The following is an 11417-nucleotide window of genomic DNA, read 5'->3' as shown; positions in this document are numbered from 1 at the left end:
GATCGGGCATGAAAAAAAATAGCACGTGACTCACCACATGCCCCACCAGGTACAGTATTGAACAAGTGCTGGCAAAAGGAACGACTTTTGCCCTCCCCCAACGATTGTCGATTTTGTCCACGACAAATTCCTGCTTCGGGAAGTTCTCTCTTTGCAGGGCCAGCGATATATCGAAGTACCTCGGATACTTTCCTCACTCATCCTAAATACTGTCTAGCCACCATGCCGCCATCCAAGTGGGGTAAGTTCAAAATTACTTTTCTTCATCGTGGCCCGCGAGCGGAGTACTAATTCAATGTTTGTAACAGACGAAGAAGAGGAAGAGAGTGTTTCTCCTCCCCCTGTTGCTGCCCGCCGTCGATTCGATGACGAGGAAGAAGACGATGTATATACTTCACTCACCCCCTCCTTACACACTATCTTGAGAACAACTCGTCTAACTGGCGAGTTATGAAACTAGGTCCTCGACTCCTGGGATGCCGCCGAAGACAGCGACGTAGAGCGTGAGAAGGCCGCCAAAGCCGCCGAAGCTAAAGCCAAAGCGGACGCCGAAGCCGCCGCCAACAAGAAGAGCAAGGCGCAGCGGATAGCAGAGCACAAGAAGACGCGCCAGAAGGCCGCTGAGGAGGATGAGGACGAGGATAGTGACGAGGATGAGGCCGATAAGCGTGCTCGTCTGCGCGCAACCGAAAAGGACTCTGACCTCAAGCACGCTGAGGATCTCTTTGGGGATATTGATCTAAACCGCAACCGGGGCAAGAACAAGACCGTTGTTGTGAATGATGCTTCGGGTGATCCGACACAGGCAGTAGATTTGTCTGCCATGTCGCTGTTCAAGCCGACGACTAAGGATCAGTTTGCTAAAGTGACGAGCACGATTGCGCCGCTTTTGGCTCTGCAAAGCAAGAAGCCTCAGTATGCGCTTTGGTTGCCGGAGTTCACGAAGGCATTAGCCAAAGATTTGCCTAGTGGTGACATCAAGAAGATTGCTAGTACTTTGACGACATTGAGTAATGAGAAGATGAAGGAGGAGCGAGCTGCTGACAAAGGAAGCAAGAAGACCAAGGCTGCGAAGACGAAGGTGTCGTTGGTTGCGCAGAGAGAGAACAAGATTGAGACATCTTCTTACGACGATGATGGTTTGGATGACGATGACTTTATGTGATTTCCTTTTGTTTTATCTTCCTTCTTCTTTCGTGGTATTTGCCCACATACCTCCTGTTTTTTTTATTTTTCCTCCGTTGAAAATCTAGGTTATAGATCGACAATTCTTCTCCTCCATGTTTTCTATATCCTCCAAGTTGAACATATTCCTTGGCTTCCAGTGCGAACATATAGCACGATTTCAGTCCAATAGAACTTCTTTCAGTTTGTGAATAACTGTATTCTTGCATTTGAAAGTTTAACCACTCAAAAATGATGAAATATGCTCCATAGGAACACTATGATTAAATGATCCTATGTGGTTCTGCCTTTGTTCACACCGATGCAAGGTAGTAATTTGAGTGATTAGTATCTGCCACGCCCGGGTACCTAGTAAGGTCATGTTGACTACGCGATCTAAAGATACACGAGCAAATGGAGCGGCCATGTTCCACCACCATGGGTCAACAGCATAAGTATGCATGTGCCCATAGCTGATATTATTAGCTTGGTTTGTCAGGGATAGCAGGGCTAATTAGAGATAATAGTACCACCGAAGGGCACGCCTACACTTGAAAGTAGCGATGGAATCAACTACTCGGATTCGGATACTGAATCCTATCAGCCTTGATTGTATGGGGGGTAAACATGGAGGGGAAGGGGCAAGGGGTAAATGGCAGAAGGCGATAAGTGAGAAAAAACCTGAACTAACACACTGTATCTTGCTGGGGTGGGAATAAAAAAAGAGAGAATAAAAGAGAGATAGATAATTCCACTCCGCCCCTTTCCTCCGCTCTCCGAATGTTAAACTCCGCTGGCCGACCCAGATAATCCCAAACAGGTGGAAAATAAGTGCCGGTCCAAACCTGTCACGCAGCTAAAACAACAGACTTTCGCAAAACACTTTGGGGGAGTATTCGTACGCCCAGGGGCACGCCGAGCGCATAACGCGGTTTTTTGCTACAACACAGAAGTAAAACAATGATCACCGCCCTTACGACTCAGGTGCCTTGGCCTCCTCCTCGGGTTTCTCCTCCTTAGGAGCGGCGGCCTCCTCCTCGGGCTTCTCTTCCTTGGGGGCTGCAGACTGGTTCTCAGCCTCGTTGCCGTCAGATGAAGTCCATAGAGTGAGATTGTCACGCAGCAGCTGCATAATAAGAGTGCTGTCACGGTAGCTCTCCTCGGAGAGAGAGTCGAGCTCCGCAATGGCATCATCGAAAGCCTGCTTGGCGAGGTGGCAGGCACGGTCGGGAGAGTTCAAAATCTCGTAGTAGAATACCGAGAAGTTCAAGGCAAGTCCAAGGCGGATAGGGTGGGTGGGTGTAAGTTCGGTCTGAGCAACGTCCGTTGCATTCTGTTGTATTTTGTAAGTTTACATTCTAAGTGATAAACGGCAACGTGAAATAAACCCATACCTTGTAAGCCTCGTGGGCAGCGGTAGCAGCAACCTTGCGCTTGTTGCCGGAGGCGAATTCAGCGAGGTAGCGGTGGTAGTCACCCTTCCTATTCGTCGCATCAGCCACTGACTTCCACAGTCCCATAATGGAGAAATAGCACCATACATCTTGTAGTAGAAGACCTTAGACTCCCCGGTCTCGGCCTTGGGGATAAGAGAGTCGTCTAGTACATCAAGGACATCCTGGCAGACCTTCTCCAGCTCGGTCTCGATCTTCTGGCGATAATCACGGATGATGCCGACGTGCTGCTCGGAGCCCTTGGATTCCTCCTTCTGTTCGATGGAGGAGATAATACGCCACGAGGCACGGCGGGTACCGACGACGTTCTTGTAAGCGACAGATAGTAGGTTACGCTCGTCAACAGTAAGTTCGCCTCCAATCTGAGAGGGGTCAGTTATTCGGAACGCGACAGGAGCAATGACAAGGAAACGAAGCTCGTGAGCTTGAGATGGGGAACACGCATACGTTGGCAACTTCCTATTAGAAGAGTTAGTGGTGGTGTTCAGGATACGCCAAAACAATCTATCGCGGGCGCTTAGCGGCTCACCTTCATGTACGTGACCATTTCTACAACGGGGCGACCAGACGTTAATCCATGATATTCAGACCAGTCCAAAAGTCAAAAGTGCCTTACCATCGTAGCGTTCAGCCTGCTCGCAAAGGCGGGCGAGGAACGTCTTGCTGAACAAGGAGGGGGTGTTAGTTCGGTTCTTATCTGGGGCATACAAAAGTCTAGACCCTTACTTCTCACGCTGCAGAAAGTAAAATATTGTTAGTCAAGAGCATAAACTAAGTAAAATGCGAACGTATGAGGTAAATCAACGGCGGAGGGAAAGAAATATGGGACAAAGGCAGGCGATAGCATCATAACACTCATGCTGGATTGATAACACCAGGTGGAGGGGTTGGGCCGCGAATAACATACCTCAGAAGTCATAGTGGCTGATTAGATTGAGATCGGGAGGGATACGGTGCACGCAGATGAGTTGAGAAGAGATATATGAGGTTGAAGAAGCGAAGGACGTGAAAGAAAAGAGCCTGAAGCACAGAAGCGATGAAGATTGGGGAGAGATGACGAGACGATCCTAAGCAACCCAGAGGCAATGGAACGGTGAGGTGACGACCAGTCCAGCTTTAGCGAGAAAGCGGCAGCCCAGCTTGTTTGGGTTTGTTTTGTTTGCACCCAACCGGGCAGGGGACTTTGAAGCCTCAGGCAGTAACTGGTCATTCCGGCACATGACTACGCATTATCCAGTCACATGATCCGGATCACCTGATATTTATTTGGGATACGTCTGACACAGCCTTGCCCCAGACACGCTTTCACCCTGATGATCATGGACTAAGGAGTACCTATGTACATTATTGTACACCGTAGAGAGAGAAATGGCGGTGCGTGACTGCAGCGAACCGGTGAGAATGAAGCAGATGCACCTGAAATCCCAAGGTTCTCCAATCCAAAAGTCTCCCATAATCTTCGACAATTGGGTTCTGAACCTCTTGACGCACTCAAGCTGGCATTGCATCGCATATGATCCATCAAAAAGTCCACAAGCTCATCGTGGTTCCCCAGCAAGATACGTTAACTGGTTCATGACTCAGGAGAGGGCCACTTTGCTCGTCTTGGTTGTGGATCTGGTACAAGGCATCAGCATTTCTTGCAGAGGTCAAAGTAACGTAACAGTATAACCAATTAATTACACCACCAGGCCAAAGCACGATATAGTTGAGATGTTATTCTCTCAAAAAAGGTTGTTGTTAGCCTCGGAAACAGCCACAATGGGGATGTAGGCTGCTCGATGGCTTTGATATGCGTGAAGAAAACAAACCCGTGGATCAAGAGAAAAGGCATCAACAAGGTTGGGGTACGGGCGTGTTCAGCCCTGTCGCTTGGTACCGAGAGCCAGCCGGCAACTACGTCAAAAAGAACACGTTTGAGTCCACCGTACCTGGCCCCATTAGTAGTACCAAATACCAGATCCAGCTTCACTAATGGCTTCACTAAGTAATCATCGTCGGACGGCGATCGGACGTGATGGGACGGAGAAAGGGCCAGCCGTGTCTATGGCGGCGAGAGATCACAAGTGTTGATGATGAGATCAGAACATTATACATTATATAAGGAAGCCATCCCTGCGGCGACAGGTATTCATCATTTAAGTTTTAGACAGCATAAGTTCGCCTCCTTGGCCAGGGTCCATTTTTCTCTTTCTAGATCTTTCCCGACTGGGATTCTCCAAACTCGGCCTCCGCTCAGCCCAGTGCTCACTAATTTACGGTATTGCTCCGTTCGGCCACCTGTCCTGGCTTCAGTTCCATGTCTTGATCTCCCCAGACCAACTTCCGCCTCTCCTCATACCCCTCCGCTCTTTTTGTTTCTTTTTGCTCCCCCGGTCCTGGTCAACTATCCGGTCTCTATAGTCGTCCATGGAGACCTCTTTTCTTCTCTCGCCGGCGGAGGTGCTGAAACATTTCGGTGTCTCGGAGCGCTCTGGCTTGTCTAGCTCCCAGGCATCGGAATCAAGACAGAAATATGGCCCAAATGGTGAGTCCTTAGTTCCCAACGCAGAAATACGCCCAGTGCCGGAAAGCTAACATGTCCTCTTTTAACCGCTAGCCCTCGCCGAAGAACCTCCAACTCCTCTATGGGAGCTGGTGCTCGAACAATTCAAGGACCAGCTCGTCCTCATTCTTCTAGGTTCGGCCGCAGTTTCATTTGTCCTTGCTCTTCTCGAGGATAGCGACGACTGGACTGTTTTTGTCGACCCTGCAGTGGTACGTACTGGAATCGGCCCACGTTATTCACCACAGAGTTTCTAACTTCTGCGCGCTACCCCAGATTTTAACCATTCTCATTCTCAATGCGATCGTCGGCGTGACTCAAGAAAGCAGCGCCGAGAAGGCAATTGCGGCTCTACAGGAATACTCAGCGAACGAGGCTAAAGTTGTTCGAGATGGTGCAGTTCAGCGCATCAAGGCCGAAGACCTGGTACCTGGAGATATAGTTCACGTTGCGGTAGGGGATCGCGTCCCCGCTGACTGCAGGCTACTTGCTATTCACAGCAACAGCTTTCGGGTGGACCAAGCTATTCTCACTGGTGAAAGTGAGAGTGTAAGCAAAGATACTGGTGCGGTCAAGGATAAACAGGCTGTGAAGCAGGATCAGACCAACGTCCTATTCTCGGGTACCACTGTCGTCAATGGAAATGCTACGGCCATCGTCGTTTTGACTGGCTCATCGACCGCAATCGGTGATATCCATGAAAGTATTACTTCTCAGATCTCGGAACCTACTCCATTGAAACAGAAACTCGACGATTTCGGTGATATGCTCGCTAAAGTGATCACTGTCATTTGCATTCTGGTCTGGGTCATTAATGTCGAGCATTTCAATGATCCTTCCCACGGTGGATGGGCTAAAGGTGCTATCTATTATCTCAAGATCGCCGTGTCTCTTGGAGTGGCTGCCATTCCCGAAGGGCTCGCCGTTGTCATAACTACCTGTTTGGCTCTCGGGACTCGCAAAATGGCACAAAAGAATGCCGTGGTCCGCTCTCTACCTTCTGTCGAGACCCTCGGAAGCTGCAGTGTGATATGCTCCGATAAAACCGGAACTTTGACAACCAACCAAATGAGTGTTGGGAAGCTCGTCTACCTGTCTCAACTGGGGACCGACGTCGAGGCCATTGACGTAGAAGGCACAACTTTCGCGCCTGAGGGAAACCTTTCCGTCAATGGCAAGGTTGTTACGAATCTGGCGGCCTCTTCTTCGACCGTCCGACAGATGACCGAGGTCATGGCCCGTTGCAACGCTGCTGCACTTGGTCACGATGAGAAAACCGGCGTGTTCTCGTGCATTGGCGAGCCCACAGAAGGAGCGCTTCGTGTTCTTGTTGAAAAGATCGGTACCGATGATGTTGCTACCAACAATAAGCTTCTCAGCTTGCCTACTTCGCAAAAACTACACGTTTCGAGTGACTATTATGAATCTCGTTTGCCCCTGCAGGCAACATACGAGTTCTCGCGCGACCGAAAGAGTATGTCTGTTCTGGTGGGTTCTGGAAATAATCAGAAGCTCCTTGTCAAGGGTGCACCCGAATCTATCCTCGATCGCTGCTCCCAGGCTCTTCTTGGGCCAAGTGGCTCCCGCGTAAATCTGACCAAAGCCCACTTTGATCTTTTGTCTGCTAAGGTCGTGGAGTACGCGAGCCGTGGCCTTCGTGTGATCGCATTGGCAAGCGTCGATGACGTGGCATCGAACCCTCTTCTTCATAAAGTCAGTACGCCTGAGGATTACGTCCAGTTGGAACGGAACATGACTCTCATCGGTCTTGTTGCGATGCTTGACCCTCCTCGTGTGGAGGTGGCCGACTCGATCAAGAAGTGTGCCCAAGCTGGCATTCGTGTGATTGTGATCACTGGTGATAACCAAAACACCGCAGAATCAATCTGCCGTGAAATTGGTGTTTTTGGAAAGGCTGAGAACCTCGAAGGCAAGAGTTTCACCGGAAGACAGTTTGATAGCCTCTCGCACAGCGAACAACTTGAGGCCGTCCGGAATGCTTCGCTTTTCTCGCGTACTGAGCCTTCTCACAAGTCTAAGCTCGTGGACCTCCTACAATCTCTTGGCCATGTGGTTGCAATGACTGGTGATGGCGTTAACGATGCTCCTGCCCTGAAGAAGTCAGATATCGGTGTCGCCATGGGCACTGGTACTGACGTGGCCAAACTTGCTGCTGATATGGTTCTCGCCGATGATAACTTTGCTACTATTACTGTCGCCGTTGAGGAGGGCCGCTCGATCTACAGCAATACTCAGCAGTTTATCCGGTACCTTATCTCATCGAACATCGGAGAGGTTGTGTCTATTTTCCTCACTGCCGCCCTGGGTATGCCAGAGGCTTTGGTTCCTGTGCAGCTTCTCTGGGTCAACCTGGTAACCGATGGTTTGCCTGCCACTGCCCTCTCCTTTAACCCTGCGGACCATGACGTTATGCGACGACCCCCTAGGAGGCGCGATGAGCCCCTTGTTGGCGGCTGGCTTCTTTTCAGATATATGGTTGTCGGTACCTATGTTGGCGCGGCTACTGTCTTTGGTTATGTTTGGTGGTTCCTTTACAACCCAGAGGGCCCTCAGATCTCTTTCTGGCAACTGGTAAGTCGGAGGATAATGTGCTTGGTGTCCGCTTCTTGAGCAATCCCGCTAACTGATGATTAGTCTCACTTCCATAAATGCTCCGCGCAGTTTCCCGAGATCGGTTGTGAGATGTTCTCAAACGAGATGTCGCGCTCTGCATCAACCGTTTCACTATCGATTCTTGTCGTGATTGAGATGTTCAACGCGATGAACGCGCTCTCGTCCAGCGAATCCCTCCTCACATTCGGTCTCTGGAACAACCTGATGCTCGTTTATGCCATCATCCTCTCGATGGCTCTTCACTTTGCTATTCTATATATCCCCTTCCTGCAAAATCTATTTGCAATTCTCCCATTGGATTGGATTGAATGGAAGGCAGTCCTGGCAATCAGTGTCCCCGTTATGTAAGTCTCTTCAGTTCCCGTCGTGCTCTGTCCTCTTCCACACAAACTAACAGTATCACAATAGTATCATCGATGAGGCTCTGAAGGTTGTGGAACGCCGCTTGTATAATGTTACCGTCAGTGCTCCCGCTGAGCAATTGAACGGAGCCGCGTCAAAACCGAAGAAAGCATAGACTCTGGTTGGCGAAGGGATTACTTGGTGTTGATGGGTGCCTCTGATAGAGATAGACATTGGCCCTTGAAATGTGGTTTTTTTTTTTCTTGTCTCATTTTTGCTCCTTTTGGACAAGTTATGCGTGCATGTATCATGGTAGATGAATATATCTAAGAGGAACAAATATCTCGAACTTCAGCCAGAGACCGTCCGAGAGTATATAACCTAACCCCTGCCATTGGTGCTTGTCACCTGATCGCAGTTGTACCTTGTACGGAGTACTGGCACTTTACTTTTATTTTCAACACCCACTTCCGCACAGCTAAGAGCTTGACCGATTCGGGTTTTTCATCCTGCCCCCCAGGTTATCATGATGGAATTATCCGACTGGCCAGGCTGAATTGCCTACGGTGAATCTAATTGGACATTATTTGCCGTGCATACGAGGAGAGCCAAGTTTCCGAGCCGTTTCTCCTCACGAGCTTTGGCGTTGCATTGGGGAAGACGGGCGCTTTCCAGATCACGAAGCGAAGTGGATTTCTGGAATGTCTATCCATTCTTCTTCCCTTGCCGCCTTCGAGAATCTATCAGACTCGAGCATCGGGTATTTTCACCAGCACAAAGAATGCTGCGAATTAAGCCGTTCAGGCAATAAGCCCGAAAGCGCTGTCGCTTGGCTGAGCCAGGGTGTGATCGTGCCATGTTCCTCCCTCAGTGGTGGATTCGTGCCGGCGATCTTCCCCAGACTGAACGGTAATTGTCTACGGGGTGGTCTGGGGTTTGCGCCAAAGATCGTCCACTTCCACCAGTCACCATGCTCGATTTTCCCCCAGACTGGGAGGAGTGATTCCAGAAGAAGGAAAATGAGGAGAAACGTGGTGTTTCCAATCCTGAGTTCCTTACAGCCTATTGGCGATTTACGAAATGCACCCACGCAGCAGACGTTGATGGCACCCTGGGCGAGCTCTCGTGATGTCGCATAGCTCTAGCCTATCGGTACATAAAGTCCTGGAGCCAGCTGCTCTCTGACCCGTGCATCTTTTTCCCCCCTGTAAATTCAGGCGTCGCACACTCAGATTGGGTTGTTATCTGAAGAAAGCCAATCCCAACGTCTGATTTCAGCTCGATTTGCTTCCCTTTCTCGTCAAAATGGGGTTTGTGCAGTTTTTGAAAACACGGTCTGGGTTTCGGGTGGACAATAGCAAGACTACGTCTGCCGCGAACCTAACGTTACGCCAGAGTATATGGCCTTTGATGCTCGTCACTATACTCTTCTTTTTATGGGTATGTCACTGGCAGACGTCCACATGCATGGAGTTTCAAGTTTTAGCTTACACCACATAGGGTTTTGCGTATGGGCTGCTTGATACCCTTAATAAGCATTTCCAGATTACACTCAACATCACAAAGACCAGAAGTTCAGGGTTGCAAGCTGCGTATTTTGGGTGTGTACTACCAACCACCGTATGCTAGTCTCTCACAGAACAACTCACTAATTATGTGGATTCAGTGCCTACCCTCTTGCGTCCTTAGGCTATGCGAACTGGATTCTTCGGCATTATGGGTATAAAACTGTTTTCATCTTCGGACTGGTCCTTTATGGCATTGGAGCGCTCTGCATGTGGCCTGCCGGTCTGAATCGGTCATTTGGAGGTTTTTGCGCAGCTACATTTGTCATTGGTTCAGGGTTGGGATCGCTTGAGACGGCAGCAAACCCGTATCTTGCAGGTAATGACGCATATACTGCCTTTCTGCACGTCCGATATACTAAAATCGCATGCAGTTTGTGGTCCCCCAAAGTACGCCGAAATCCGAATCAATTTAGCCCAGGCTTTCAACGGAATCGGCACTGTTGTTGCGCCAGCGCTGGCCTCGTATGTTTTTTTTACCGACACCGCGGACAATGTCAATGCTTTGAAGCGCGTGCAATGGGTATACCTTGCTATCGGTGTATTTGTCTTTCTGCTGGCAGGAGTGTTCTTTATGTCGACTATTCCTGAAGTTACGGATGAGGATATGGCATACCAGGTGTCTACTACGCATATCAGCGAGCAAGAGAAGCCATTTTGGAAGCAATATAAGCTATTCCATGCTACACTTGCCCAGTTCACATACACTGGCGCTCAAGGTAACTCCTTTGTCTCCAAGTCCACTCAGTTCCACAGAGATACTGACCCTTCCGCCTAGTTGCCATTGCGTCTTACTTTATCAACTATGTTACTGAAACCTGGCCTGGCACAAGCAGCTCTGCAGGCTCAAAATATCTCGCCGGAGCACAAGCAGCATTCACCGTTGGCCGATTCCTCGGCGCCTTTATGATGAAATTCATTCGAGCACGCTGGGTTTTCCTCGCCTACCTCTCAGGCGTAGTCGCTTTCTGTGCCGCTTCAACGACACAGAGAAATCAAACTGGAGTGGGTAAGTAACTCAGAATAAGAAAACTCTACTTCCCGTCCCATTCCTCCAACTTCTCGGCCAAACAACCCCCCGCCTTCCTAAAACAGGCAAACAACTAACTGCATGTTCCTTGCCAGCAATGCTCTTCTTAACCCTCTTTTTCGAATCCGTCTGCTTTCCTACCATCGTCGCCCTCGGCATCCGCGGTCTAGGCCGCCACTACAAGCGTGGCTCGGGCTTCATCGTCGGCGGTGTCAGCGGCGGCGCCGCAATCCCTGCGCTCCTGGCCCACGTCGCCGATATGCGCAACAACACTGGATTCGCATTCATCGTGCCAACCATGTTCATGGTTGTTGCGTGGACGTATGCGCTTGCGGTGAACTTTGTCCCGGTGTATAGGGATACAGTGGACAAGGTTGGAGAGAGTGATATTGGGTTGCAGTCCGATGGGGGTGCCGATGGGAAAGACGTCGAAGCTATGGGGGGTTCCGAGAAGGGTGAGGTTGTTCATGTTCGGTGAGGCTTAATTCCGTTTTGTAGGAGTAGCTACGCGGCGAGTGTAGTGTACGGTTTTTATGAATTATGATATAACCGATTCGGGACACATAACTATATATTTATTTGGATGCGCATGTAGTAGGCTCGGGTATACCAAGTATTGGCATTTTCCTCATGCTCAAAGCAAAAAATATCTATTATACATATACTTTGCGCATGAAGTTGAG

General features: G+C 49.7%; 4 protein-coding genes across 4 annotated transcripts; 3 read left to right on the top strand and 1 right to left on the bottom strand.

Moving 5' to 3' along the window:
• Window positions 1-67: 67 nt before the first annotated feature.
• Window positions 68-1443, top strand: ASPVEDRAFT_62856 (eukaryotic translation initiation factor 3 subunit J). Its single transcript, XM_040815640.1, has 3 exons — window positions 68-241; window positions 309-385; window positions 461-1443. Exons 1-3 carry the CDS (start codon window positions 223-225, stop codon window positions 1163-1165), a joined length of 801 nt encoding a protein of 266 aa, XP_040668692.1. The 5' UTR covers window positions 68-222; the 3' UTR covers window positions 1166-1443.
• A 694-nt stretch (window positions 1444-2137) lies between these two features.
• On the bottom strand, window positions 2138-3537 carry ASPVEDRAFT_84399 (14-3-3 adaptor artA-like protein; the record flags this gene model as incomplete). The annotated part of the gene is made up of 8 exons (XM_040817528.1): window positions 2138-2497; window positions 2559-2646; window positions 2706-2980; window positions 3066-3077; window positions 3148-3167; window positions 3235-3281; window positions 3345-3352; window positions 3526-3537. 8 exons carry the CDS (start codon window positions 3535-3537, stop codon window positions 2138-2140), a joined length of 822 nt encoding a protein of 273 aa, XP_040668691.1.
• A 1490-nt stretch (window positions 3538-5027) lies between these two features.
• Window positions 5028-8145, top strand: ASPVEDRAFT_131443 (calcium-transporting ATPase; the record flags this gene model as incomplete). Its single annotated transcript, XM_040806818.1, has 4 exons — window positions 5028-5145; window positions 5218-5375; window positions 5440-7755; window positions 7819-8145. 4 exons carry the CDS (start codon window positions 5028-5030, stop codon window positions 8143-8145), a joined length of 2919 nt encoding a protein of 972 aa, XP_040668690.1.
• A 1216-nt stretch (window positions 8146-9361) lies between these two features.
• ASPVEDRAFT_705626 (putative l-fucose permease) lies at window positions 9362-11415 on the top strand. The gene is made up of 6 exons (XM_040816081.1): window positions 9362-9579; window positions 9640-9740; window positions 9806-10023; window positions 10079-10423; window positions 10483-10713; window positions 10830-11415. Exons 1-6 carry the CDS (start codon window positions 9445-9447, stop codon window positions 11210-11212), a joined length of 1413 nt encoding a protein of 470 aa, XP_040668689.1. The 5' UTR covers window positions 9362-9444; the 3' UTR covers window positions 11213-11415.
• The last annotated feature ends 2 nt before the right edge of the window (window positions 11416-11417 follow it).

The sequence above is a fragment of the Aspergillus versicolor genome (assembly GCF_001890125.1).
Source record: "Aspergillus versicolor CBS 583.65 unplaced genomic scaffold ASPVEscaffold_5, whole genome shotgun sequence".
NCBI lineage: Eukaryota > Fungi > Ascomycota > Eurotiomycetes > Eurotiales > Aspergillaceae > Aspergillus > Aspergillus versicolor.
This window is presented reverse-complemented; position numbering and strand designations above follow the sequence as displayed.